We start from the raw sequence: 25826 nt of genomic DNA on the forward strand, positions 1-25826 counted from the left end.
TTTATTGACTATGCCAAAACCTTTGACTATGTGGATCACAATAAACTGTGGAAAATTCTGAAAGAGATGGGAATACCAGACCACCTGATCTGCCTCTTGAGAAATTTGTATGCAGGTCAGGAAGCAACAATTAGAACTGGTCATGGAACAACAGACTGGTTCCAAATAGGAAAAGGAGTTGGTCAAGGCTGTATATTGTCACCCTGTTTATTTCACTTCTATGCAGAGTACATCATGAGAAACGCTGGACTGGAAGAAACACAAGCTGGAATCAAGATTGCCGGGAGAAATATCAATAACCTCAGATATGCAGATGACACCACCCTTATGGCAGAAAGTGAAGAGGAACTCAAAGGCCTCTTGATGAAAGTGAAAGTGAGAGTGAAAAAGTTCGCTTAAAGCTCAACATTCAGAAAACAAAGATCATGGCACCCTGTCCCATCACTTCATGGGAAATAGATGGGGAAACAGTGGAAACAGTGTCAGACTTTATTTTTCTGGGCTCCAAAATCACTGCAGATGGTGAGTGCAGCCATGAAATTAAAAGACGCTTACTCCTTGGAAGGAAAGTTATGACCAACCTAGATAGCATATTCAAAAGCAAAGACCTTACTTTGCCAACAAAGGTTCGTCTAGTCAAGGCTATGGCTTTTCCTGTGGTCATGTATGGGTGTGAGAGTTGGACTGTGAAAAAAGCTGAGCACCGAAGAACTGATGCTTTTGAACTGTGGTGTTGGAGAAGACTCTTGAGAGTCCCTTGGACTGCAAGGAGATCCAACCAGTCCATTCTAAAGGAGATCAGCCCTGGGATTTCTTTGGAAGGAATGATGCTAAGGCTGAAACTCCAGTGCTTTGGCCACCTCATGCGAAGAGTTGACTCATTGGAAAAGACTCTGATGCTGGGAGGGATTGGGGCAGGAGGAGAAGGGGACGACAGAGGATGAGATGGCTGGATGGCATCACTGACTTGATGGACGTGAGTCTGAGTAAACTCCGGGAGTTAGTGATGGACAGGGAGGCCTGGCGTGCTGTGATTCATGGGGTAGCAAAGAGTCGGACATGACTGAGCAACTGATCTGATCTGATCTGATCACCACCATCCATGCCCATAACTCTTTTTATCTTGTAAGACTGAAACTCTATATATATCTATATATACGTATACATACCAAACAATAATTTCCCATTCTCCCTTCCTCCAGCCCTTGGCATCCACCATTTTACTTTCTGTCTGTATGATTTTGACAACGCTAAGCACTTCATATGACTGGAATCATATAGAATTTGTCTTTTTGTAACTGGCTTATTTCACTGAGAATAATGTCCTCAAGGTTCATCCATGTTGTAACATGTGTCACAGGTTCCTTATTTTAAGTCTGAATACTATTCCATTGTATGACAAACCTAGACAGTGTGTTAAAAAGCATAGACATCATTTTGCTGACAAAGGTCCTACAAAAGTCAAAGCTATGGTTTTTCTAGTAATCATGTATAGATGTGAGAGTTGGACCAGAAAGAAGGCTGAGCGCCAAAGAATTGATGCTTTTGAATTATGGTGGTGGAGAAGACTCTTGACAGCCCCTTGGACAGCCAGGTAACCAAACAAGTCAATCCTTGAGGAAATCAAGCCTGAGTATTCATTGGAAAGAATGATGCTGAAGCTGAAACTCCAGTACTGTGACCACCTGATGTGAAAAGCCGACTCATTGGGAAAGACCCTGATGCTGCGAAAGATTGCAGGCAAAAGAAAAGGGTGGCAGATGGTAAGATGGTTAGATAGCATCACCAACTCAATGGGCATAAGTTTGAGCAAACTCCAAGAGATTTTGGAGGACAGGGAAGCCTGGTGTGCTGCAGCCCATGGGGTCACAGAAAGTCGGACATGAGTCAGCGACTGAACACCACCACCAGTATCCGTTGTATGGGTAGACCATATTTTGCTTATCCATTAAACCATCGGTGGATATTTGGGTTGTTTCCACCTGTGGTTCATGTGAATGCTGAGATGAACATAGGTATACAAATTGGCAAGAGTAACTTTTTGTTGCCAAAGGAGGATCAAAGGAGGGACTGGAGACATGAATGCATAAAGGTGCATGCTCAGAGCATCCAGGCCTGGGCTTTCTTGCACAGACCCCTGAGGCGTGGTTTCTGTGCGCTCCCTCTCTCTCTTCTCCTCTCTCAGCCTGTACATCCTAACATCAGCTGGGCCATCAGGCAAGGCTACGGCCACAAAGACCCATGATGCCCCTTCTTTGGAAGGGCTTCTACCAGTTTGTCTTCATACAGTGCCTAAGGTCTCCTTCACAAGTAGGAAGTACAGGCAGGAATCCAGAAGTTTCTGGACAGCAGCTGTTAGCATCACAGGCTGGACATCAAGGCAGCACTGATGTACTTCTCTGCTTCCTCCTTGTTCTTCCTCCTTCCTCATGTCGCTCCACATATTTCTCCTCCTCCCCAACTCACCCACCCCTTCCCTGTCTCCCCCACCTCCTCCTCTTCAAACATCTTGGTGACTGCTGCATGGCTGAAGCAAAGCCAGTGGCTGCTTGAAGGTGGGACAGCATCAGAAGATTGTAGAAGTTCTTGAAAGTGGATGAACAGCATCAGAAGATTCCAGAAGCTCTGAGCTGGGTCCTCAGAAAGCATTAATTACATCTGACTGTCTTAAACTCATTTAGCGGTCAATACTTTGTTCAAATAAAATCTTACTAGAACCTTTAACTCAGAGCTGTCAGTGGAGCTATTTCTATGATTAATTTCCCTGACAGCCCTCCATGCAGCTTACCCCATACACCCCAGTCACAAACAGCACATGGCTGACACAGGGTTGTTTGCCAGCAAATCCCCACTGGGGGCAACTGGAGGGTAAGGGGCTGTGCCTACCAGCCAACTTCTGGCAGCCACTGGTTGCTGGTATATGGTGTGAATTCCCGGGAAAGCAGGCTGTCGTGGCGGCAGTAATACTCAGGCAGCCCAAAGCCAGCACTTACAGGTGGAAGTCAGACCCAGGACATCATTCACCTGTTCGCTCACTTACTCATTCACTGCAAGCCTGGAGGGGATGTGCATGAGTGTCCAGGTTCAGGGCAAGCCCGGGGATGTGGGAGCTCAGTCTGGTGCCCAACACAGACAGGGATGGAGACAGGGAGGACTCTGGAGAAGCCGTGCCTGAGAAGTATTTGTGGTTGGCCATCAGAGGAAGGCAGAAATGGTGCTTCAGGCAGGGAAGGGAGCTTTGGAAAGCGAGTGGTTCTGGAACCCACAGACCAGGCAGAGGGTGGTGAAAGGAGAGGGTGGGCAGGGTCGGGGGGGCGGGGTTGGTGATGTGAGCTGAGGGCTCTGGGCCTGATGGAAGCTGCTGAAGAGTAAGCGTGACAATGATGTGGCCCTGAGCTCCAAGCAGTCACCGGAACGTGCAAGCTCTGCCAAGGCCACACCCAGGAGCCTGCCAAGCAACCTGCCGCTGCCGTAGGGTACCACCACAAGGCCCTGGGAGGAGAGATTTTGCATTCCAGAGCCTGCTGGAGCAAAGGCTAGGCTACCTTTCATGTGAGATCTTTGCACACACTCTCAGCACACACTGAGGCAGGAGGGGCACAAGTGCTTGGCCCAGGATCTCCCAGCCTATATGTGCATTCACTTTTCTGGCCCATAGATGTTTCTTGTACACCTACCACATCCCAGGCACTGTCCCAGAAATAAGGGCTGAAGGATGAGCAGAACAGGTAGGGTCTCTCCCTCCCAGTGGGAGAGCTGGCCAGAAATCCATCAACTGACAGCCTGAATTCCTTGTTCCTTGACAACACCTGAGTCACTCCCATCAGCCCCTGAGACACACAAACATCATGTCATATCTTCAAAATAATTCTAAAACTCCTTTGTGAGGAAATCCTGCTCACCAAATGATCAGGCACCTTAAGGAGAATACAAGGTTTATTGCTATTGTTCAGTCACTGAGTCGTGTCGAACTCTTTGCAATCCTATGGACGGCAGCATGCCAGCCTTCCCTCTCCTTTGTTATCTTCCAGAGTTTGCTCAAACTCATGTCCATTGAGTTGGTGATGCCATCCAACCATCTCATCCTCTGTCGTCTTGCCCTCAATTTTTCCCAGCATCAGGGTCTTTGAGTTGGCTCTTTGCATCAGGTGGCCAAAGTATTGGAGCTTCAGTTTCAGTATCAGTCCTTCCAATGAATATTCAGGGTTGATTTCTTTTAGGATTGACTGGCTTGATCTCCTTGCTGGCCAAGGGACTCTCAAGAGTCTTCTCCAGCACCACAATTCAAAAGCATCAATTCTTTGGCGCTTAGCCTTCTGTGTGGTCCAACTCTCACATCTATACATGACTACTGGAAAAACCATAGCTTTGAAGTTTTATTATTAGTCCCCATTTTCAAGAGGGAAATTGAGGCATAAAGAGGACAGGTAACTTGCCCAAGGTCACACAGTTGGTGAGTGGTGTACCAGGATTTAAACCTAAGCTAGCCTGGACCTCAGTCACCAAGCCAGACTGCCTCCACTACTCTCAGTGAAACCTTCCTAGGAATCTACTTGAGGTAGAGGATGCAGAGCTGAGACAGTAAGTTGCTCTGACTTAAATTTATACTCCAGTTCTGCTTATGTAAGTAAGGCAAGCTACTCCTCTTCTGCACTTCAGTTTCCTCATCTGTGAAATGGGCTGGGTATCGTCTTCACCTTCAAGGCCTTCAAGATTAACCTTGATGACAATTAACCAAAGCAGTGCCCACCATCAGTGCTCCGTAAATGGTGGAGGCAGTGGTGGCATGCTTACAAGCTCAGGGAGGGCCCTGGGTTCCAGTCAAGCTCCAAGGCTGGGAGACAATGCCACTAAAAGCTTTCACATCACATCCCCAGGAGACACCCTGGAAGGTGCACAGCTCCAAGACAGGTCAAACCCCTACAGAGCCCATCCTGCTTATGCCTAGCCCACCTGCCACTGTTCACACAGGAAAGAAGTATCCTGAAGGGTCCCTGAAGGGGAAAGAGCTCAGCCCTGTGTCCTCCTAGCTCTGGGAGTTTTCTGAGCATCTGCAATGGGCACCCAACCCAGCAAGAACGAGGAGGTCTGAATCCAGGTCTGTCTGGCTGCAAATACAGTGTCCCTTGTTGCTCAGGAGAATGTCAGGTGGAAAGGAGCTGCTGCTGGAGGCTGTGAGGCTATACCAGGACTGAGATAGCCATGCCCCCAGACAAATGCACAGAGAAACACAGGCAAATGTGATTTTGTCTTCCAGGCAAATGCATAGACCCCAAGCAATTTGACAGACCTCAGGCAAACGCACAGAAAATCACAACAGGGGTGAGTGCCAGCCAGCACTCAGAGTAGGCCACCTTGGGAATAATGAGGGGGCCTCCACCTGGAGGGAGAGAAAGGACTCACATCAGGGGAGTGCAAGGAAGAACACCATGGACTAGGGAACAGAATGTGCAAGGGCCCTGAGAAAAGGAGGAGCCTGGCACGTTTGAAAGGCTGAACACAGCAGGTCAACAGCAGGCGAAGGCACTTTAGACTGCTTCCCATCTTCCCCAGTGACTACCAAACAAGACCCCTCTGCATCAGGTCACAGGTTGGTCTGGGAGACAGCCTACCCCAGGAAGAACCCCATTCCTGCTTTTGCCTTCCTTGCCCCCCTTCCCTTTTATTATCTCCTGTCAGTAACTCTCATTTTTGCCTCCTTTTCCCATCTTTCTCCTCTGTTTCTCCATCTCCACTGTCTTCTCACTCCCCTTTTAGCTGTTTCTTTACCCCTTCCATCTTCTCTCTCTCCCCTTCTCTCTCCTCCCTCCCTCTTCCCAGAGTGCCTTCTTATTTCGCATCCCTCCTCTCCACTTCCCGCTCCGTCTCCCTCTTCCCAAAGCCGCTCTCCCCCTCCTCCAGCTGCCTCCTCCTTCTCTCGGAAACCCGTCCCGCCCCTTTAAACGCTTCTAAATTGATAGTTCACTATTGCATCTCCTATCTTTCCAACTCTTTCTCTTTTGTCTCTCCTCTCTGCTAGTTTCTGCCTTTCTACCTCCCGCCCCAAGTGGGTCCCCAGGGCCAGCTCCCGCCTCCACCTGCCCCTTCACGCGCACGCATGGCGGTGCTGCCTCCTGTGCGCAGCGCCTTGAGCCTTGCTAATGCGTTTCGCATGGCGCGTCAGTCAAACGCCCTTCTAATGTCCTTAAAGCACGCAGAAAATTGCATCCTTATGAAAAAGAAAAAAAAAAAAGCAAATTGCTTGGTGTAGGCGGAGCTGCCTCAGGGCTCTAGTGGCTGCGCTTAGAGTTCAGGGGGGCTGTGCTGGCACAGAAAGCTGCCCCTGGAGGGAACCAGAATGCCACCTCCTCCCCACCACCTTCCGGGCAGCAAGACTCACCTTCTCACCTCCTTACCCACTACCTTTGCCCACCTCTCCATATGTATTCCCATCACTCTGATCTTTCACTTGTGTCTTTAAGGCCAAGCTTCACTCTGCCACAGGACCTTTGTACTTGCTATGCCCACTGCCTGGTAAGCATTTCTCACATTCATGTCTTGGTTGAAGAGTCAACTCCTGAGACTGACTCTCTCTGACTAAAGCTTCCATCCCACTCATTGTCTATCTGTTTTTATTTTCTACAAGGCATTTGTTACTTCCTGATATCATCTTGTAGATTTAATTGTGACATTTTTGCCTCCAACTTGAGCTCCTTGGGTCACAGGCTGTGTGCCCCATGCCTAGCACGGTGCTTGGCACACAGCAGGCATTTAATAGATACTTGGCAGACAAATGGATGAGACTCATTCTGGGCAGGCAGGGGCCATTGGGGACCCTAAGGGATGTAGGATATACCAATTTGAACCTCAAGGCAGTGGAGATCCACAGAGCTGAAGTCAGATCCAAATTCTGCTCTTGATAGCTATGTGTCCCTGAGCAAGTTGCCTAACATCTCTGAGCAGTATCTTCATCTGCAAAATGGGAGTAGGGCCCCTATTTTACTAGACTGTAACTGGATCAGTAAAGGAGGAATGGCCTGTGTCCCAATGCTGAGAACCCCACCACATCCTGCAACTGCTTTTTAAATGAATGAATCACCCAAGAAAGAGCTTAATTAATATCAGAGAGTCCTTGATAGCACTGATGTCTCACACCATTATTTCCCTGAAACACTAAGAAAGAAAAATGTTAAAACACTGCCAATGAAGACATAACCCAGTGGTTTTTTAGCGCCCAGAATTTTTGTCTTGTACTTACTCAAGGATCTCTTTTGGGCTTATTAAGACAAAAATTTCTATTACAGATCACTACTGAGTTTACATGAAAAGGAAACAAGCAGGGAAATCAATGGATTGAGCATTCCTAAAACTTCTCCAAGGTCAGAGGCATCTTTGAATTGATCCCCCTCTAGCAACCTACAGTCCTGTCCCACTTGGCCTCTGCCTGGTGTGTGAGTGTCTCTGAGTTCCTGCCACGCTATTGCCCTGTGTCTTCCTGCACCTTAAGGAAGATCCCTTCCTCCCCCCAGGCTCTGTGGCTTTCTCCATCAAGAGTTGGTGCCTGAGAGGTGAGGGGCCTCCGCTGTCCAGCCAAGGACACCTCCTTAGGGACAGTCACATCTTTGCAGACACAGGGCCCACAGGGCTTTCCACCCCAACTGTCACATGAAACCAGATTTCAGAAATGGGAAGACACTGTCTTAAAGTAAATAAGATGAGCATAATACAGTGTGAGAACTAACACAAAGGAAAACATCAGAAGTCACAAAATGGAGAGACCCCTGCAAAGTCAGGGAGGACCTGCCTTCTGCTGCACCATGTGGAGTGGTCCAGGGACCAGGGCCAGTGAAAAACTTGGCCTTGAGCCAGGCTGACTCAGATGCATGACACTGTTGCTGTTGTCCCTTTCTGCCTGCCCACAAATGAGGAGTGAGTCCTGGCTTCCTTCCTTCCCCTTAAAGTGGGGCTGGGAAGGTGGTTTTGGAGACAATTTCTTTTCAGCTCAGAAAGTCCGGGGCCAGGTTGAGCTGGAGGGAGCCCACTGGGCCTCTGTAGTCATTCTTAGCCTGACTGCAGCCCCCCTGGGCCTGAAGAGGCCTTGAGGGGCAGAGACTCAAGGGATCAGCTGGTCTCCTCTGTGGACATGGGAACTCGACATGGGATCAGAGATATAACTTCTGGGGCAGGGGTTCCCCTTGAGTGTAGAAACGAAATCAGGCACGGACTAAAAACGGAGGCGAGGCCTGGTTTCTACTCCAATTCTGGGCCTCGGGAAATGTCCCCAGGCAGTATTGCTCACTCCAGGTTGAGCCGGCACCACTCTGGATCCTGGTTCCCCCTTAGGTGCAGTAAGAGAGAACCTTCCGGCTCCAGGAGAGGCAAACCTCGCGCCTGGCGTGGTTAATGTGGTCCTGGGGTCCGTGTTTCTTTTCTTCCACCTTATGGGTTCTCACTACTGACCCTACAAGAGAATCCAGAACAGGGAAACGGAGTAAACCCGAATAAACTCTATTTTTTACAATGAGGCGACAGGAGGAGGAATGGGGAGCCCCCGCTCGGCTGCGCCTGTCATATCCTAGTGGTTCCGACTTTGCGGAAAACCCGCGGCTAGTCGGAAGCTTCGAGAAAGTTGCGGCGAACCCCAAGCCGGCCGCGACAGGCCCACTTCTCCTCGAACATTTCCTGCCATCCTTGCCTGAGCCGAGCGCTACACAGAGCTAGGCTCCCGCTTCCGCCGACTAGGAGAATGACTTGCTCAGGATCGGGGTCATAACCCCCATCCCCGGCCAGGCCTTCAGCCAAACTGCGCCCATAGTCTCCCTTCCGGTCTAGGCCCCTACCTACCCCCACCTCACAAAGCCCAGACGCGCAAACTTCGTGCTCGCCTCAGAGCGCTGCCGCCGAGCTAATCCCGTGTGCCGCTCAGTCCTTGCGCCAAGCTGCGCGCCCTTCCAATCAGGCCGGAGTCCTGGCCACCAAGGGCGTTCCACCTCCACCCCATTCTGGGCCCTCGTCGGTCTCGAGACGCCCGAGCCCGCTCCTGCCCTGGCTGAGGGTCTGGGGCTCCGGAGGCACAGCCGCGCGACCTCTTTTGCGCTTTGGTGTGGTCTCTGGGTTTTGTTTCCCAGAACCTTGGGACGGAGATGAGATTTGTGCGGCGGTGGGGAGCGAGAAGATCGTTCCTTCCCCAAGGCTCGGGTCTGGGAGCGAGCGGTTGCTACCAGGCAGGGAGAGGGTTTCCGCGCTGGGTGGCCCAGGTGGCCGGGGCGGGGTGGCTCTGAGGCTGGGCGACCGCATCGCCGTCAGAGATACGGTGCTGCCCTTTATCTAGAGTCCTAGTTCTGCGGGCGGCGGTCCTTGACTGTAAGTCTAAGGATGGGCGGCAAATCTGCCTCCGCTTCTTCGCTTTTTCCTGCAGCGAGCCTGAGCTTCCATCGGGTCTCATAGGAATTGCCCAAGTCAGGAATGCCGAGGTGCCGGAACGCGGTCGGTCAGCAGTCCGGTCCTCTCCCGGGCCTCCAGGTCTCGATCTACTGCGGTCGCCCCGCTCCCTGTCCGCCAAGGAGCACAAAGGCGCAGGCAGTGACAGAAACCCCTCCCACCCCCGCCCGCACTGGAATTTGGACCCCTTCTACAGAGGCCCAGCTCCCCCACTGACCGGCTGGTGACCTCGTGACAGCAGTGCCCGCGTCAGGTTCCCCATCTGTGCCTGAAGGAGCTGTACTTACTGAAATATTGGGGCCCTTGTGCTCTGGAGCCGGTTTCCTCGGACGCCCCCACTCCCTCTTAGAGCTCTGGTCCTTTAAGGCTCTTTCCTCCAGTCCAGTAAGGGGGCTGCCTTGGGGAAGCACCAAAGAACCACAAGGCAATCCGCCTGAGGTTGCATTCCGCAGATTTAATGAAACCTGAGGACCCAGAGGACCCAGAACGAGGTCCCAGAATGGACTGGAGGAGTGCAGGTCGGGATGCCTCGCCTCTCCTCTTTCACTTCTCTTGTCTTCTGCAACTCTGCATAGTTGACAAAAGCTGTGCTGAAATCTCTCCCAGGCCAAGGAGGGGCAGAACTTCTTGACTTTTCACTCCCACTCCTGCCCCACTTTGAGGTGGAAAGGATTAAACTCAGTAGTGTACCTGATTTGGCTAGCCTGGGCCTGCTGTAGGAAGGTTTTGGCAGGACCACTACATTGAGCAGACCTGGAGGTAACCCTAAGGGATGGAAGGAATTAAGAGTTGCAGTCATACACTGATGGTCTATTTCTTCCCTCCTGCCTACAGGTTTTCTCAGGCCCCTCAGGGGACAGTGGCAAGTGAGTAGTCTGGGAGCTGTTTTTGAGTTTAAGAGCCTAGAAAGGGAGCTGATTTCCCAAAGACTTGGCAGGGCTGGGGCTTGCAGAGAATTGCCTGCCAACCTCAGAAAACATCCTCTTTTTCAGTCCTCCCAGCCTCAAACCAAGGCCAGTGATGCTTGGGTACCAGAAGTCCAAGTGCAAGTTTTAGGAAAGGGCAATCAAGTGGCCAGTTTGAAAAGGAAGCTATCAGCCACTGCAGGTGAAAGCCATAACGGTTTTCACATTCTGAAATTCAAAGCCTGCATCTCAGTATAATGTTCCTGACTCTTTCTGTCTCTGTTTGCACCTGCAAGGACCTGGTTTCAAATCTTGTTCCTGTTTGGAACTCTGCAGAGCCAAGTTTCCATCTGTCCCCTAGCTTTAACCAATGGTGTGCCCATTTCCCCATCTCCATAGCCTGGTGGTAGTCCTAGAAAGCACCAAAACAGGAACGAACTGGGGAGCTCGCAGCCCAGCTTAGGTCAGGGAGGAGGCAACTGGAAACCTTCCCCAGCGAAAGGGGCTGGGGGCGGGGGACAGCAAGCACATGCCACCAGGCCATGCCCTTGGAAAGGGGCACCCTGAAAAACTGTGAGCAGTTTGGGGTCCTCTGCTCTCTGCCTCAGGTACCCCCACTCGGTTCCTAGGTGCCTCCACCGGGTGTATACTGTAGAAAACGTGAAAACTCCGGGAGCCGGGTGCCTCTGCAGGCAAGGACTGCTGATGGTGGCCGGCCTCGAGGTGAGTCCTAGGTTTCCCGTCAGCCTTAGGATGGGCTGGCCAGAAAATCTCAAGGACCTCACAGTTAGTCCCTGAGACCGAACCAACAATTGGGGCAGTTTTCAGCCCGGGGCTACTTGCCGAGTGAGAGCGAGGTGGCCTGGGGCTCCCGCTCCTGTTGCAGACCGCTGTGTAGCCCGATTGCTGCCATCCGCAGCGCCCTGGGCCGAGAAGGAAGGGAGCAGGTTCACACTGGCCTCTAATGCCCAAAGTGGAAGCGATTCCTAGGATCCTGCAGCAACCGAGCCTCCTGCGTGCCGGCCCAGCCGGGTGGAGCTGATTAAGGCTCGAATCCACGGAACCCCGGGGCAAGGATGTTTCAGAAGCCACTGCGTGTCTCCCTCTTACCTCGCCGTGTCCCCCTTCAACCTCGCGGATTCAGAAACTCCCTCATCAAGTCCCGCTGTGTCATAAAATATTTTATTGGGAAAAAAAAAAAAAAATCACCGTCTTCGTAAGAGAGGGGTAGGGGCCCCAGCGACGTCGGTTTGTCTGGGCGCCATCTCCGGCCGTGGTGGCCTGCGCCGGGCCGCGGGGTCCCCGACGCGTGGAAGCGCGTGTGTGCCTGGAGGCGTCTGAGCCCGGGGGCCGGCCAGAGGCGAGTGGGGGGTGCAGGAAAGGAGCGGGGCGTGAACGCGCGTGGAGCGCCTGGCGCCGCTGAGCTCCGAGCGGAGGCGACCTTCTGCCGCGTCTCATGTGAGTTTCCAGGCTAAGGCCCGCGAGCGCACTGGGGCCTCGGTTTGGCTTCAGGGTCTGTCCTTGTTTGGCCCCTAACTGTCCGCATTCAAGGTAATAATAAAAAGTTTAGAAAGCAAACGGCGTGGACGCAGAAGGGCCGACTCGAGGCTTTCGGCGGATTCTGGGAGCCGCCGACTGCGCTGGGGTTCCCTGGGCCCGCACCCTCTGCCGCGCTCAGTCCTCGTGGCTCCGGTCGCTGGCCTCGCCTGGTGCTTCCACCGTCTTCTCCGCCTCCTTGGCGCGCTCCTGCTCCGTCAGCTGTTCGCTCGTGGGGATGGAGTTCTTCTTTGGCCTCCCCTTGGGCTTGGTGGGAGACTCCAGGCCGCCGCCCTGTAGCACCTGCGAGGGAGACCAGTGGCGCTGCGGTGAACTGGCCGGGGATCCCGGCGTCCTGGAGAGGCAGGCAGGACCTGGAGAGCCCATCGAGGCCATTGGAGGCCGCGCCTAGCCCCTGGGAAATGGTGGCCATTTGTCCAAGCGCTGCTAGGGCAAAACGACCAGAGCTTTTCGGGCGGAGGGTTCAAGTCTTCCAGGAACACTGAGAGCTCAGGGAGCACGAAAGGAGCTGGGCCAGGGCACCGGAAGGAAGCTGAGCTAGGGCACCCAGAGGGACAGAGAGCAGGGAGGGTCCTTCTGGGCACCAGGACGGAGGGAATCGGGAGGACTGGGTGCAAATCTCCACGGTGGAGAGAGTAGCTCAGGCTGCAGGGGCGTGGCGGCAAATAGAAAACACAGAAAACCGCGAAAACACTTACTATTTTCTTCCACTTCATCCTTCGATTCTGGTACCACGTCTTAACTTGCAACTGGCTCAGACCCAGGGACTCGGCGAGATCTATTCTGGAAAGAGCGGGGTGCACCCTCAGCAGGGCATGCAGCCTCCCTCCCACTACCCGCTGGGCCCAGCCTGGCCCCGCGCTACCTGTCCGGCGTGGAGAGGTACTTCTGCTTCTCAAAGCGTTTCTCTAGGCCCATCAGCTGCAGCTCGGTGAACACGGTGCGGCTCCGACGCCCCTTCTTGGCCTTGGTGCCCGGCTCCCCAGCGCCTGGCGCCTCCAGCTTCCCGCGAAGCTGCAGCTCCAGCGGCAGGTGCGGAGCGCCCGCCGCGCCGGGGAGCCCAGGCCCCGCGGCCAGCAGCGCCGAGCCCAGTCCGGAGCAGCCGAGCGGCGCCAGCGGGAACTTAAACACCGCCGCCTGCTCGGCCTTCAGCACGGCTGTGGGGAGAGAGTGGGGAGCCGGGTGAGCTCGAGCCGTGCTCCTCCTCTTGGAGATCCTCGCGCCGTGCGCCCCTGCCGACAGCTCGCCCTCAGCCAGTGCCCCCGGCACAAAACCTTCGTGCTCGCCGGGAAGTGAGAAATCTGTGCTAGGCAGACCCTCCTTGACGCCGTGGTTCCCAGAGTCTGGAAGGGGGACCTCCCCAACCCGGGCTCTGCCTGGCGTTCCCCAGGCCCCAGCTGCCCTGACATTTCAGGATTCCCAATGAACAAGGTCGAAGCTCCCAAACCAACGGAGTATGTGTGTCACAGGAAAGGGAAACCAAGAAAAAACGGTACAGTTAGGAACATGAGCATTTCCCCCACCAAAATCGGCTTTGCTGCATTGGTGGGGGTGGGGGCGGGAAGAGAGTTTCAATGAAGTAAACAGTCTGCTGGTCTATGCAGGGCAAAACAGCCACCCCGAGAGACAGGCAGTGAACAGGCAGGACAGTCAGTGAGGGTGAAGTTGGGAGCTTCCCGGAAATTCCAAAGCACCCCCAAGAAATAGGAAATTTGTTCTTCCTGTTTTCTCTCTTTAGACTCTTCCCCGCGAAGACGTTTCAATTTTCATTAGTCCTAAATGATTTTTTATTTTTTGCCCGCTTCAAACGAATTATTAACAGCGCAGCTGGAGGCAAAAGGCAGCAGAGATTGAACTCAAAACGAACCAACTGGTCCCGCTGCCCCTCAGGCAGGCGGATCACAGGCTGAAGGGTCACTGGGTATAGAGGATGTCAGTTCCCTGGGCTGAGGTCCCGCTAGAAGGTAGGAGGGCTCCCTGCCCGGATACATCTCACTACCGGCGATGTTAGGCCGCTGGAGTCAAGAAGGGCCCAGGAAAGATGAGCGGGTGAAAGTGAGAAGGCAGCGGGAGCGGAGAAGGGATCCTCGGGGGTCGGTGAGAGGAAGGGCAGACCCACCCCACTGAGAGGAAGGTTGGAGAGAGACAGGGAAAGGTCAGAAGAGGGAATGCATTGGAGAGGGCAGGCAGGTCAAGGCAGGGCCTGGACAAGGGAAGAAGAGAAGAGAACTGAAAGGAGCAGAAAAAGTCTGAGTTGCTGGTTCAAGCTCCGCCAAGGTGCCGCCGATCTGGAGCATAAGGGCCAGTCCGGCAGCAGCTCACAGACAAGCCTCTTGATCTCAGGCAGGGCCCAAGGGGGTCTACGCTACAGCACAGGCGGGTTCGTCGCCAGCCTGAGACCCTGGGCTCCGGGAGCTCTGGGCTGGCTCCGGCCAGAGTCAGCCCCCAGAACAGCACTCAGACACACGGGCCTCTTCCATCAAGGTCCAGCTTCCCCAGCTTGGGCAGCCACGGCCACTCCCAAGTCCTGTGGCGAAGGCCCAGGCGCCCGCGGCCTGAGGTCGCTTTGACCCGAAGTCTGACATTCGCAGTCTGGTCCAGCGCCCGCGATGGGGATGCGGGCTCGGGTCCCCGGGCTGGACTCCTTGGGGCTGGAAACCACAGGGTAGCAGTGAAGAAGAGAGCGAATGCTCTCCCGGCTGGCCTGGCCCACGGGCACGAGGCCTGGTTTCTGCGCGGCCCGGCGCCTGCCCCTTTTGCTTCCCTGCCTGGAACGCGCCGAAGGAACGACCCGGGGCCTGCGTGCCCAGAGCTGCGTCCCGCAGAGGCCGCGGCTCGCTTCCTCCCGCCGAGCCCGGCCAGCGCCCCGCGGCCCCCGGCCCCGCACGTACCCAGGTGGCTGTGGAAGGGCCGCGCCGCCAGTAGCGCCTGCACGCCGAACTTGAGCAGCTCGCCCGCGGCGGCGGCGGCGGCGGCGGGAGCGGCGCCCTTGGGCCCCGGAGGCTCAGTGAGGATTTCCTCGATCATGAAGCTGCGGTAGCGGTGCGGCCGGTGGTCGGCGCAGCCCTCGGGCGGCCCGAAGCGCGCTGCGCCCGGCTCCCCCGGCCGCTGCATCGCGGCTCCCGGAGCTCGGCGGCGTCAGCGGCTGGGGCGCGGGGCCCGCGCGGGGTCTAGGCCGGCCCGCAGCTCCCGGCGGCGCGCGGGCGCCGGCTCATGCCCCCTCCCCCGCCGGCCAGCCGGGCGGAGGCACAGGGCGCGGGCGGGGCGCGCGGGGCTCGGCTGGTCGGACCCGAGACTGCGCCCCCGCCCCGCTCTGCCGCGCCTCTAGCCCGGTCGGCCCCGCGTCACCGCCCCGCCCCGCCCCGCCCGGCCGCCCCGCCCCGCCCCGCGACACCGCCCCTCACCCCCCAGGCCGAGCCCGAGGGAGGGCCAGAGATGGGAGGGTGGCAGGAGGGAGGGGGCCGCGAGAGGGGCAGACCGACCCAGACAGAGGGAGACCCAGCGGAGCGCACGCCCAAGAAGGATCGAGCCGGAGAGCTCGGGACACAAGAACCCCGGGGATGGGAGATCGAGAAAGAGAGAGAGAGAGAGAGGTGAGAGAGGGTCTAGAGCGAGACACCGAGGGCCACACAAGATGCGAGACGGTGACGTGAGGATGCCAGGGACGCCGAGACGTGCGCAGAGAGCGACCGACAGAGGCGCGGGAGTCAGCGGGCCGTGACGTGCCAGAGAGCACAGAGGCAAGCAGGACAGAAAGACGGGGCAGTAAAGAAAGATGGGACAGCTAGCAAGGCGGGCGGCCTGGGTAGGGGTTAGGGAGCCCCGGAGAGATCGGGGGGAGGAGTAGAAAGCTCGGCTGGGAAGTGGGTGGCGGTGCTCAGCCTCCATGCCAGGACGCAGGGCCACCCGCGGGGCTGGAGTGCAGCAGTGGGCCGAGGGCAACTCGCAGGGCAGTGATCTTACCTGTGCCTCAGTTTACCAGGCACCGCCTCATTTCTCCGGAACCGCCCTGAGAGTCAGATTTCTCCAGCCAGAATTTGCTTATATTGTCAAGTGATATGTGGACCCCTCCACACAACCCTAGACGCTGTGGAGTGTGTTGGGTTCCCCTAGTTAGAGCAAGAGGTGGATGCCAGGAAAAGGAAAGGCTGCAGATTTGCCTTTTCGCAGTTTTGGAGGAACAGAGAAAACGGGTATTGGGTGGAGCTGGATGAGAAGCCACAGAGGGCCCTGGTAATCTGGAGATGAACTCTGGCTCCTGCCTCCTCTCTGAGCCTTAAGGACCCCAATATGATTGAGGAAGGCCAGAGGCTTTGTAGGTCTCTCTCTTCATCATCGGGGAATATTAGTTCAAGTTAGGGAGTCAATCCCAAAGCTCAACTCTCCACTTAGTCTATCTCTTTGGCATTGTCACTAGAGACAAGCCACTGCCCCATTCTGGACCTCAGTCTCCTGACCTGTCCAGAGAAGATGCTGACATTTGATTTCAGGGAAGCTGTGAGGACTTAGTGGGGGGTCCTGTTCCCATGGATACATAGGATGGACTAGGGAGGAGTATATAGTTTATCTAGACAAGGAGGGTGGAGTGTCAGCGGAGATGGGTGGGTGTCCCCAGGAGACTGGGGAGGGTGCCTACCCTTCTCCTCCTGTCCCTTGGGAGTCCCTCAGCTGGGGTCCTGGCCTCTTCTCTTTCCCATATGAGCTCTGCCTGGGACCTCAGTGATCACCTCTGGGAAACAGGACCTACTTACGACACCCGTGGCCCTGCCTCACCTCAGGATGATGCAGCTTCTCAAGCTCTAGCTGCTGGCGGTGAGGCCCTGGCACCTGTGAATGAGGAGATGCCCAAGACTCTTTGTCCACAGGGACAAAGAGAATGTCTTACCAGAGGCTCTAAGAGCCCAGCTGCCCGTCCCCCTAGTTGTTGAGTGACTTCAGCCAGGGCTGCACCTTTCTGAACCTCCCAGCCCTCCTCAGGACTGAAAAGACCTCCAGCTGCTCCCTATGTGGGTGATCTTATGAGTCACAAGGCTGCTCAGAAGGGGATAGTGTGGGACCCATTAAGAGTGAGGATATCCCACACAAGGCAGGCCTCTCTCCTGGTGAGAGATAGAGAAACAGGGAGTGGGTCTGTGCCACCTCAGTTGGCCCAGCAGCCACCAGGCAAACAGAGAAAAGCCAGTGTCTCCCAGAGCTCTAGGTAGTCTAGCTGGGAGCCTCTTCTAGCTCACAGGCAGAGAGAACCCCTCCCTAGATAGGTGCTTGGGTGTCACCCAGTCCAACCACCTACTTTCTCAGATGGTGAAACTAAGGCCCACCAAGAGGAAAGTGCTGGCTCAGGGACCACAGTGAGCAGGGTTTGTTTTCTATTTGGTCCTGGTGCATATGGCATGGGGCCCACTTTCCTCTCACCTCCTTCCACCTAGTAGGGCCCATCAGCCACCTCTGGCTCCTTCTTTCCATACCTTCCCAAGGGCATAGCCTATGGGTAGCCTACTGTGAGGGTTAAACCCAGCCACCCCCGCTCCATCCCTTTACCTTCTATTTGTGCCCTTAACTGAAGCCATCTGGCTTTGAACCATCTCTGCTTTAGGCAGTTGCCTCCCTGAGGGTCTTAGGTCCTCCAAACCAGCGGAGCTCAGGACCCAGATCGGAGGACTTGGGAATCACATTGATCAACTCACCAAATACATTTTGCCTCCAGTCCTGGGTCAGGTTTAGGGGTAGGAGGTTATTTTCAGGATTGAGGCTTCACCTCTAGATTTTTGGGAGTCAGAAGACTAGTGCAAGTCCAGCCCCCACCCTATTTCGCAGATGCTGAAGGGGAATACTTCCCCTCAGCTACTTGGGCTTAGCTTCTGGAGGCTGAGGTCTGAGCCATGGCAGGCGCCAGGAATAAGGCCCAACACTCTTTGGGGGAGCATTGGAGACCCTAGCTGGTCCAAAGGGCTCCCTGTCACCCCTCAAGGCCCTTCCCTGGGTGGGTAGGCCTCTGATCTCCCCTCTCTGGGCATGCCTGTGCTCAGCTGTGATCCCAAAGAAGATCTACAGATAAACCCCCTTTTAGGCGAAAAAATACTCACAAAGAGCAGCAGGGCCTCTTTTGCTTGGGAATTGTAGCATTATTGGCCGGCAAATGATTCCCAGAGAGTGGGGTCCTTCCTCCTTCCTTCCCAGAGAGAAGGGTCCCTCCTCCCGGTGGGGAACAGAGGCCCAGAGAAGGGAAAACCCCCTTGGGCGAAGGGGCCTCAGGGCCTCTCGCGCGGTCCCAGCCTTCTAGCCCCCGCCTCAGGGGTGCAACCACCGGGCCCAGCTCCTCCAGCCCGGGCCTCCCGCCGCCGCTGCCGCCTCGAAAATCCCGGAAACCGTCCGCTCTCGGCGGGCGCAGTGGAAAAGGTGACCTCAGCGCCCGCAGCCAGCCGCCCTCACCGCGGGCCGGGCGATGAGGGGCTCCGGGCAGCAGGGGGGTCTCGGCGCCGCCCGGACGCCGGGTGGGGCCCCCTCCCCACTGCTGCTGTGCTCCTCAGACCCCACAGCCGCGCCGTAAGGGCAACGGCGCGAGAGAGGATTACCTCCCTCCCTAACCGAACCCCCTCAGCCCAGGAACGCAGGTCCCAGACCTTCCCCTTCTCCAGTTAAGGGCTCCTCCTCCCCTGGCGCCTCCCGGGTGGGTTTCTGGAGCCGATGGGGCGAAGGGGGCCCGAACCATTGTACAGATGAGGAAGCAGTCCGCAGGCCCGGGCAAGGTCTCTGACCAGGTCTGGGTGCTTCTGCATTACCTGGAGTGTTCTGGGCCCAGTTCCCCCTCCAGCATCCACCGAACCCTGGCCCTTTTTCGTTGTCTCCTCTCCCAGCTGTCGAGGGTTTGTGTCCTACTCCGCAGAACAGAGTCGGGGATGGGAACCACCAAGAGTGGTTTCCTCTGGACCTATCTGCTCACCCCTGGGCGCAACCTCCGGTAGGCAGCTGCTAGGGGTGGGGGCGCCACACCTCCCCCCAAGCCCAAGTCATCCAGGAACGGAGCCGCGAAGGACTTCCCGGTCTGCCACCCTTGGCAACCCGGCGTCCCTCGCCCTTGTGCCGGGTCTCCTCAAGGGCGCCCGCGGTCGCGTCCGCGCCCAGAACGAAAGTCATCCTCTACGGGCTTCTTTTGAAAGCGGTCACTTGTGATTGTCCCCGGCCCACGGCAGGCTAACGCTGGTGGCTGAGGTTCTCAGGTGGCCGCACCGGCTCTGTCTCCGTGGACCATGCCAGGAGGAGCATACCGGCACCGCCGGGAACGCATCGCTCGTCCTGAGACCCCGTGCCCCATTCTTGCTCATAGTGTCTGGATTCAAGACTGGCGACATCTGCCTTGCCTTCAGAACAGAAAATCTCGATGTTATAAAATTACTCCGTCTCCACGCTCCTAAGTCACACCTCCTGATGACCTCATGATCACTTTCTCTTTGGAGAAGCGGATCTCTACTGATGCCTTCCTTTATGAACATTTCAAATCATGTGTGGACTTTTCGTTTTGAATCATTTCAAACACCTGTGAGCTCAGGGCTCAAAGAGCCTTTGGGGACAGCGCCTTGAGACACATCCTTCCCTCCCCCCTTCAAATTCTCCCTCTTCAAGTAATTTACATATTTGTTCCTCTGGAAATAATTATTTTTGTTTTGTAGCTATTTTTTTTAACGTGTGATTTTCTTTAGAAATGTGTTTTAAAGACCAGATCCGTAGGTAGGCAATAATTGCCTTGACCCAGTCAGAATCCCGTTCTTGATGCCCCCAGAAACCCAAAGCGTTCCTGCTGGGCACAGCGCAGACCCCGGGCTGTTCTGCACTCGCCCCTAGGCATTTTAGCCTAGCCGGGAGGGTTTGAACAACTACCTTGGTTCCGAGTGGAGTCCTGAACAGTATCTGCACTGAAGGCCACACGCAGGGCCGGGAAGTAGTGGCTGCGAGTGCCTCCGCTCTCTCGGGCCCCAAGACTCGCTCAGCAGCTCCTGCGCTCAGATATCCATGCCTTGTGTAGGCAGCCTGGGGAGTCTCCCGCCGGCTTCTCCCGCAGGTATGCGCAGGTCCTTCGAGAATGTGCTCTGAAACAAGGGCGCTGTGCTCCAGGGACACGGTGCCAAGGAGCAGGAGGCTGGGTCCGACTCCCTCCCGGGCGCCAGTCAGGGACCCCAGTCCAGGTTCCCAGCCGTTCTGGCCTTTGAGAGAACGAACGAGGTGCCCGCTCGCTTGGGCCACTGTCCTCCTGAAGCCACGGGACCGGCCTCGGTGACAGGTCAGAAAAGGAGAGGTCCCACGACAGAGGCCGGTCCCTCCAAACAGACCCGCAGGCAAGATTCATGAAAATGGCTCAAGCTTTGTTTTTCTTCCTTGTTTTTCTCCCTTCCTTCTTTTCTGTTCGTTCTCTTTTCCCTCCCTTCATCTGTTTACCCTTTTTCTTCTTTAGCCTGCTTCCTCTGCATGCTTCTTCTTCCTCTTTTCTTGCGCTCTTGCTCCTTCCCTGCTTCTCTTCTCTCTCTTTCCCTGTTTCCTTTGGTCAGAAAGGGTCCACATCCCAGTCTGTCTCCCTGGTAATAAAGGGAGGGGCCTTGTACTCATCAGGGGACCTCCAGGTACCCCACTGCAGAGCCCTGGGAGGCTTATGTGGGCTGTGGACCTGGGGCAGGGTCTCCTCCCAGCTAGCTGGTCATTCGAGGTGGCAAAGATGAATGAGGCAAAAGACTGAATCTGTGACCCAGCCAGGCAAGGCGGGTACATCTCCTCCAGGGTGTCTTCCAACAGATGGGAGGCCAGAACATATTGCCCCTTGCAAGAGGGAATTCACACCTATATCTGTCCTCCCTAACACAGAAGTCCCTTCTCCTCTGCAGTATTTGGGGGGTGGGGAGTGGGTGGGGAGCGGGAAGTAAAGAGGAAAGAGAGAAGCCACAATCACCTTGTTCCTTAGACACCAGGCCAGACCCAGCCTCTGGTTCCCGGGCTCCAGTCCAGTCCTCCTGCTGGTCTGATCGAGATAAAGGGTCTAGGAGTTGGTGCCAGTCCACATACACCTGTGCTTCCTGCACTCTTTTGTACACGTTCATCAGTGCCAAACATGGGCACAGAGGCCCTGCTTGCAAATGTCCAAATGCCATGCAGGGCACACAAGGAACCCACGATGCAAGCTCATTCCCTGTTTCCCCAAATGAAAAAAACAAGAAGGGATGAACTAGATGAATTCTTTCTTACCAATTTTAACAGTCTAGATCAAGGGTTGAAAAACTTGCTGTAAAAGGCCAGATAAGTAAATATTTTAAGCTTTGTGGGCTGTATGGATCTGGTGTAGTGCCTCCATTCTGCCCTTGGGCATGAATGCCACCATAGGGAACGTGTAAAGGAATGAATGTGGCTCTGTGCCAGTCTCGTTCCATATGCACATCAAAACTTGAACTTCATCTAATTTTCATAAAATATTATGTCACAAATATTTGTCCTATCTTTATTTGTTTCAACTATTTAAAAATGTGAAAAACATTCTCAGTTCACAGGCCATGCAAAAACAGGCAATGGACCGTAGCTGCCAATTCCTAGTCTGCTCGTCTAGATGCAAATTCTTCTGATTGCCCAAAGAGGTGCACCTCTGTATCTGAAGGGTTACCTTATTTAATAAACATTCTAAATTTTTTTTCCATGAAAGCATTCATTATTTTTGCAGCATTTTGGCCTTAGAAACACAAATCATTAAGTTCATTTCCTACTCCCATGTCTGAATTCTCAACAATTTAAAGTCTTCCTGATACTGATACACCTGGGCACAGGGTTGGATGCTTTACAACCATCACCTCATTTAATCCCACAATAGTCTTTAGAGTAGGAATTATTCACCCTTACTTTCCAGCTTCTTGCATACTCCTTGTGACAGTACACTCACTCCCTTCAGTGGCAGCCCTAACAGACTCTAAAGGCTGATTCCTCTGGAGAACCCCAGCTGCTCAGTGACCTGGCTGGCAGCCTTGGAAGGTCAAAGGCCAGCAAGGGTGTGAGTGCTCCCTCCAGGACCATCCTTTCCCATCTCCTCTCAATTCCAACTAAATCCCCTCCAGCTGCTAAAATGTGGATTGGACAGGGGGCCGCGGCCTTGACTTTCTGGGAGTTTCCCAAGCCCTGAGCTTTTGCAGGCTTTTGCAGCTGCCAAGTGACAAATCCTGCAAGGAATAGGCAAAAGGAAAGAATATGACAGAAAAAAAGCTATTATAAATGTGTTACTTGCTAAAAGTGTTTCCAGGAAATCTTGCACAAGCGGAGGCCTCACCCTCTTCTTCTGCATCTTCAATGGCTTTTGCGCCCTCTGCTGGTCAGATTGAATCCTAACCAGGCTCACTCGGATCCATCTTTCCTCTTCAAAAGGAAAAGCAACCCAGAACTTTATCTCCCTTTTATGTACGTGGCTTGCTGGATGCTGAGCAAGAGTGAGGAGATATCCTCAGGGAATGCAGTTTATGGAGAGAGATGGACAAATGTGCTTACAAGTGACAACAAGGTGAGGGGGAGGTGGATGGCTTCCTAGAGCAGGTGACATGATCTAAAACCCCTTGATGGGTGCAGAGCTTCCAGACGCAGACACAGTAAGCTCATGCTTCTGGAGGGTGTTAGTGTTCCGGTTGGTGGCTGGCAACATGTGTCAGTATGTTTTTAAATGTTTGGATACTTTAGTGCCAGCCACAGCTGGACTTCGGAGACATAACAGCCCTCTGCGCTCCGTGCTTGGGGTGTCTCTCCATTCAGTCATGGGTTCCACTGTGTACTCCCCGACATGAAGTAGCCCTCAGAACCATCTGAAGAGCATGTCTTCTGTGGGGGCTTTGTCACCCTCCCCCTTACATTATTTCCTTTAATCTCACTCTGGGAAGAGAGCATTTTTACCCTTGATTTACAGGTGAATCAGTACAGGTAGCAGAGCAACTTCATTTGTCCAAGCGGTGAGCTGGCATTTGAACCAGCATTCTGTCCATAGCACCACAGTGACCTCTTTGGTTGGGGAGGGGAGTCCTCCACCTTCTGACTTAACCTCTGTTTTCTCTCCAAGGCCTGATTTCTACTGAGGTTTATACCAGTAGCTCCATCTGCCAAAGGTCACTTCCAGTCAGGTGTCCACAGACGGTGTGCTCACTGGGCCTGAATCTGGACTCATTGTCTCTTGCCTCCCCCCAGGCTGCCTCTCCTTTTCCCTGTGCCCAGGCTGAGTGGGGAGCATCCACTGGAACAGCCATCAGTGTACACTGCCCGCCAACCAGGAGGGCCCAAGAGGCAGGCCCCACTCTTACCAGAGCACTCACAGCAGGCAGGGCATCCCCATTCATCCGGCAGGGTAGCCCGTGTACTGGGCCCCTTCCATGGGCAAGCCCTGTACTGGCCCCAACCCAGGCCCACCCCAGCTGTCTAGGAGGGCGTATGGATAGAGAGGACAGAGGGTAACCAAAGGTGGTGGCTTTGGGAAAGACAGGCTGCTCTGGGAACCTGAGGAGACAATAGAGAAGGCTGCGGACGGAACAGCTGAGTAGGTATCTGGGTGTAGCAGGGCTGGAAAGCCCACCCACATGCTGAGCTCGGAGCAGGGGTTTGGGCCTTTCTGTGATGTCTGGGAAGTCACCCATTTTGAGGCTGAAGGGCTTGTTCCAGAAACAAGCTTGTTCCAAATGGCTTTGCATTTGATGTTGCCCACAGCAGCTTGTCCTCAGTCAAGGAGTTACAACTGTAGATGCTCCCAGTGCCCAAAGATAGCCCAAAGATAGCGGGTCTGAGGACCTCTGTTGTGGCCCCATTTACAGGCTACAGAACCGCTAGGAGTGTCATCGACCGAACTGGAAGTGGCACCTGCTGTTGTGCAATGCGCAGCCCATGTCCCCCCAACCATGTCCAGCAGTCCTGCCAAATGCTTGTTTCCTTCTGTTTTCATAGAACCAAATGGGGTTGAAGAGACTGTTGTCATTAAATTTTATGACATCATATATGCCCCTTTCCCAAATGATAAGCTACAATTTGAGATCCCAAAGGAAAACATAGCCTATCTTCATACTCGTGTTAAAAATCTAACTTAATTTTAGCCATGTTATATTTCTGTTACAGATTAGAGCAAACTTTCTCTCAAAGTTTTGAGTAAGGGTCATATGGCAGACTAAATTCTAAGACTGCCCCTTGATATGTGTACACACCCTATGTAAGCCTTACCCTTGAATGTGTGATAGACTGTCACTGCCCTGATTGTGTTACCTTATATGGCAAAAAGGGCTTCCCTGGTGGCTCAGATGGTAAAGAATCTGCCTGCAATGCAGGAGACCTGGGTTCAATCCCTAGGTTGGGAAGATCCCCTGGAGAAAGGAATGGCTACCCACTCCAGTATTCTTGCCTGGAGAATTCCCATAGACAGAGGAGCCTGGCAAGTTACAGTCCCTGGGTCGTAAAGAGTTGGACACAACTGAACAACTAACGCCATATGGCAAAAGGGATTTTGCTAATGTGATTAAGGTCCCTAACTGGTTGGTGTTGAAATGATCAAAAGGAAGATTATTCTAGACTTGACTTAAGTAGATGACCCCTTTTAGACCTCCCTGGGGACTGATCAGTTCTTCTGCAGGCCTTGAAGTCAGCTGCCACATTGTGAGGGGGCACGCAGGGGACCTGGGACCAGGACCCCACAGTGGCCTCAAGGAACTAAGAGCAAGGGAACAGATTCTGCTCACAGCCTGAGTGAGCTTCACAGTGGATCCATCCTAAGCTGGGCCTCCAGATGAGACCACATCTGTGATTGCTACTCTGTGAGAAGACCCAGCAGAAGACCCAGCTAAGCCCTGCCTGGACTCCTGACCCACAGACACCCTGAGATAACATGTGTACATTGTGTTAAGCAACTGCATTTGCAATAATTTGTTATTCAGGAATAGAAACCAATTCAGTAAGTTACTTGTGCATGGGCCAAACCTGACTTCTGCCTCAGGAGAGACACTACACAAGGAGAGGATACCCCTTTGGGGACCTTTGCAGAGCCCAAGTTGGGATTCCAGTACTCCAAGGCACACCTGCCAAGGGACTATCGTGTGCCCCTAGTCCCCACATGCATACTGACACCCAAGGAAGCCTCTTTGGCAGGCAGCTGGCCACAGTGTGGGCAGGATCTACATTGTGCTTCCTCACCTAGGGTGGAGAACAAGAGAGGTGATTCTGATCACCAATGTCCTGGTATCCTGCAACCGCCCACTCACTATGATTAAGAGTGAATCCAAGGAAGACTCCACGCAGAGAGGGAAAGCTGTTCTAAGCCTCTCTGAGGCTGCAGAGCTGGCCAGTGTTGCATGCAGACCCAGGGAAAACCAGGAGTGAGGTGGGGGAAGATGTGTGTCCAGTTCCTCTTTCTCTCATCCTCTGGGATCTGGGAGCCAGGATGAAGTAGCACATGGTCTTTGACTCCATTCTCAGACATTTGGCCTGGTGCAACTGGGCCAGTCTGCTCAGTCCCCACCCACCTATTTAAAGTTTGTTCTGTGGCTATGTCTCAATCCCCGTCGTCCAGCCCTACTCTCACAGCAAATGTATGGCCCACAGGACGCCTCCCCACCCTCCTGGTGACAGTCACCAGGTCCTACCCTCTGCCTGCTGCACCTGGACTTGAGCTCCTGGTAGGAGCCAGTTGTGGCCCATGAGACCAGAACTTTCTGTTGGCCAGACCCTGGTCAACGTGGTTTTGATGCACCGCAGAATCCTGCTCTAGTTCTCGGTGTTCTCTTCTCACGCCCCCTCAGTTCAGTTCAGTTCAGTCGCTCAGTCGTGTCTGACTCTTTGCAACCCCATGAACGATAGCACACCAGGCCTCCCTGTCCATCACCAACTCCCAGAGTTCATCCAAACTCATGTCCATTGAGTCAGTGATTCCATCCAACCATCTCATCCTGTCGTCCCCTTCTCCTCTCG

The 25826-nt window shown here is 54.3% G+C and overlaps 1 protein-coding gene across 1 annotated transcript; it reads right to left on the reverse strand.

Annotated features, from left to right (window-relative positions):
* Positions 1 to 11505: 11505 nt before the first annotated feature.
* On the reverse strand, positions 11506 to 15032 carry BARX1 (BARX homeobox 1). The gene is made up of 4 exons (XM_027550340.1): positions 14774 to 15032; positions 12748 to 13039; positions 12581 to 12665; positions 11506 to 12164 (listed from the first exon to the last, which is right to left on the reverse strand). The coding sequence occupies exons 1-4, from the start codon at positions 14994 to 14996 to the stop codon at positions 12000 to 12002; spliced, it is 765 nt and encodes a 254-aa protein (XP_027406141.1). The 5' UTR covers positions 14997 to 15032; the 3' UTR covers positions 11506 to 11999.
* Positions 15033 to 25826: the final 10794 nt, after the last annotated feature.

The sequence above is a fragment of the Bos indicus x Bos taurus genome, chromosome 8, assembly GCF_003369695.1.
Source record: "Bos indicus x Bos taurus breed Angus x Brahman F1 hybrid chromosome 8, Bos_hybrid_MaternalHap_v2.0, whole genome shotgun sequence".
Taxonomy (NCBI): domain Eukaryota; kingdom Metazoa; phylum Chordata; class Mammalia; order Artiodactyla; family Bovidae; genus Bos; species Bos indicus x Bos taurus.

Excerpts from the sequence above, each read along its gene's own strand:
- BARX1 (XM_027550340.1), bottom strand. The coding sequence starts at position 14,996 with ATGCAGCGGCCGGGGGAGCCGGGCGCAGCGCGCTTCGGGCCGCCCGAG. Across the intron at positions 12,666-12,747 it reads TACCTCTCCACGCCGGACAG|AATAGATCTCGCCGAGTCCC; the intron begins GTAGCGCGGGGC and ends CGCTCTTTCCAG. Across the intron at positions 12,165-12,580 it reads GGATGAAGTGGAAGAAAATA|GTGCTACAGGGCGGCGGCCT; the intron begins GTAAGTGTTTTC and ends TCTCCCTCGCAG.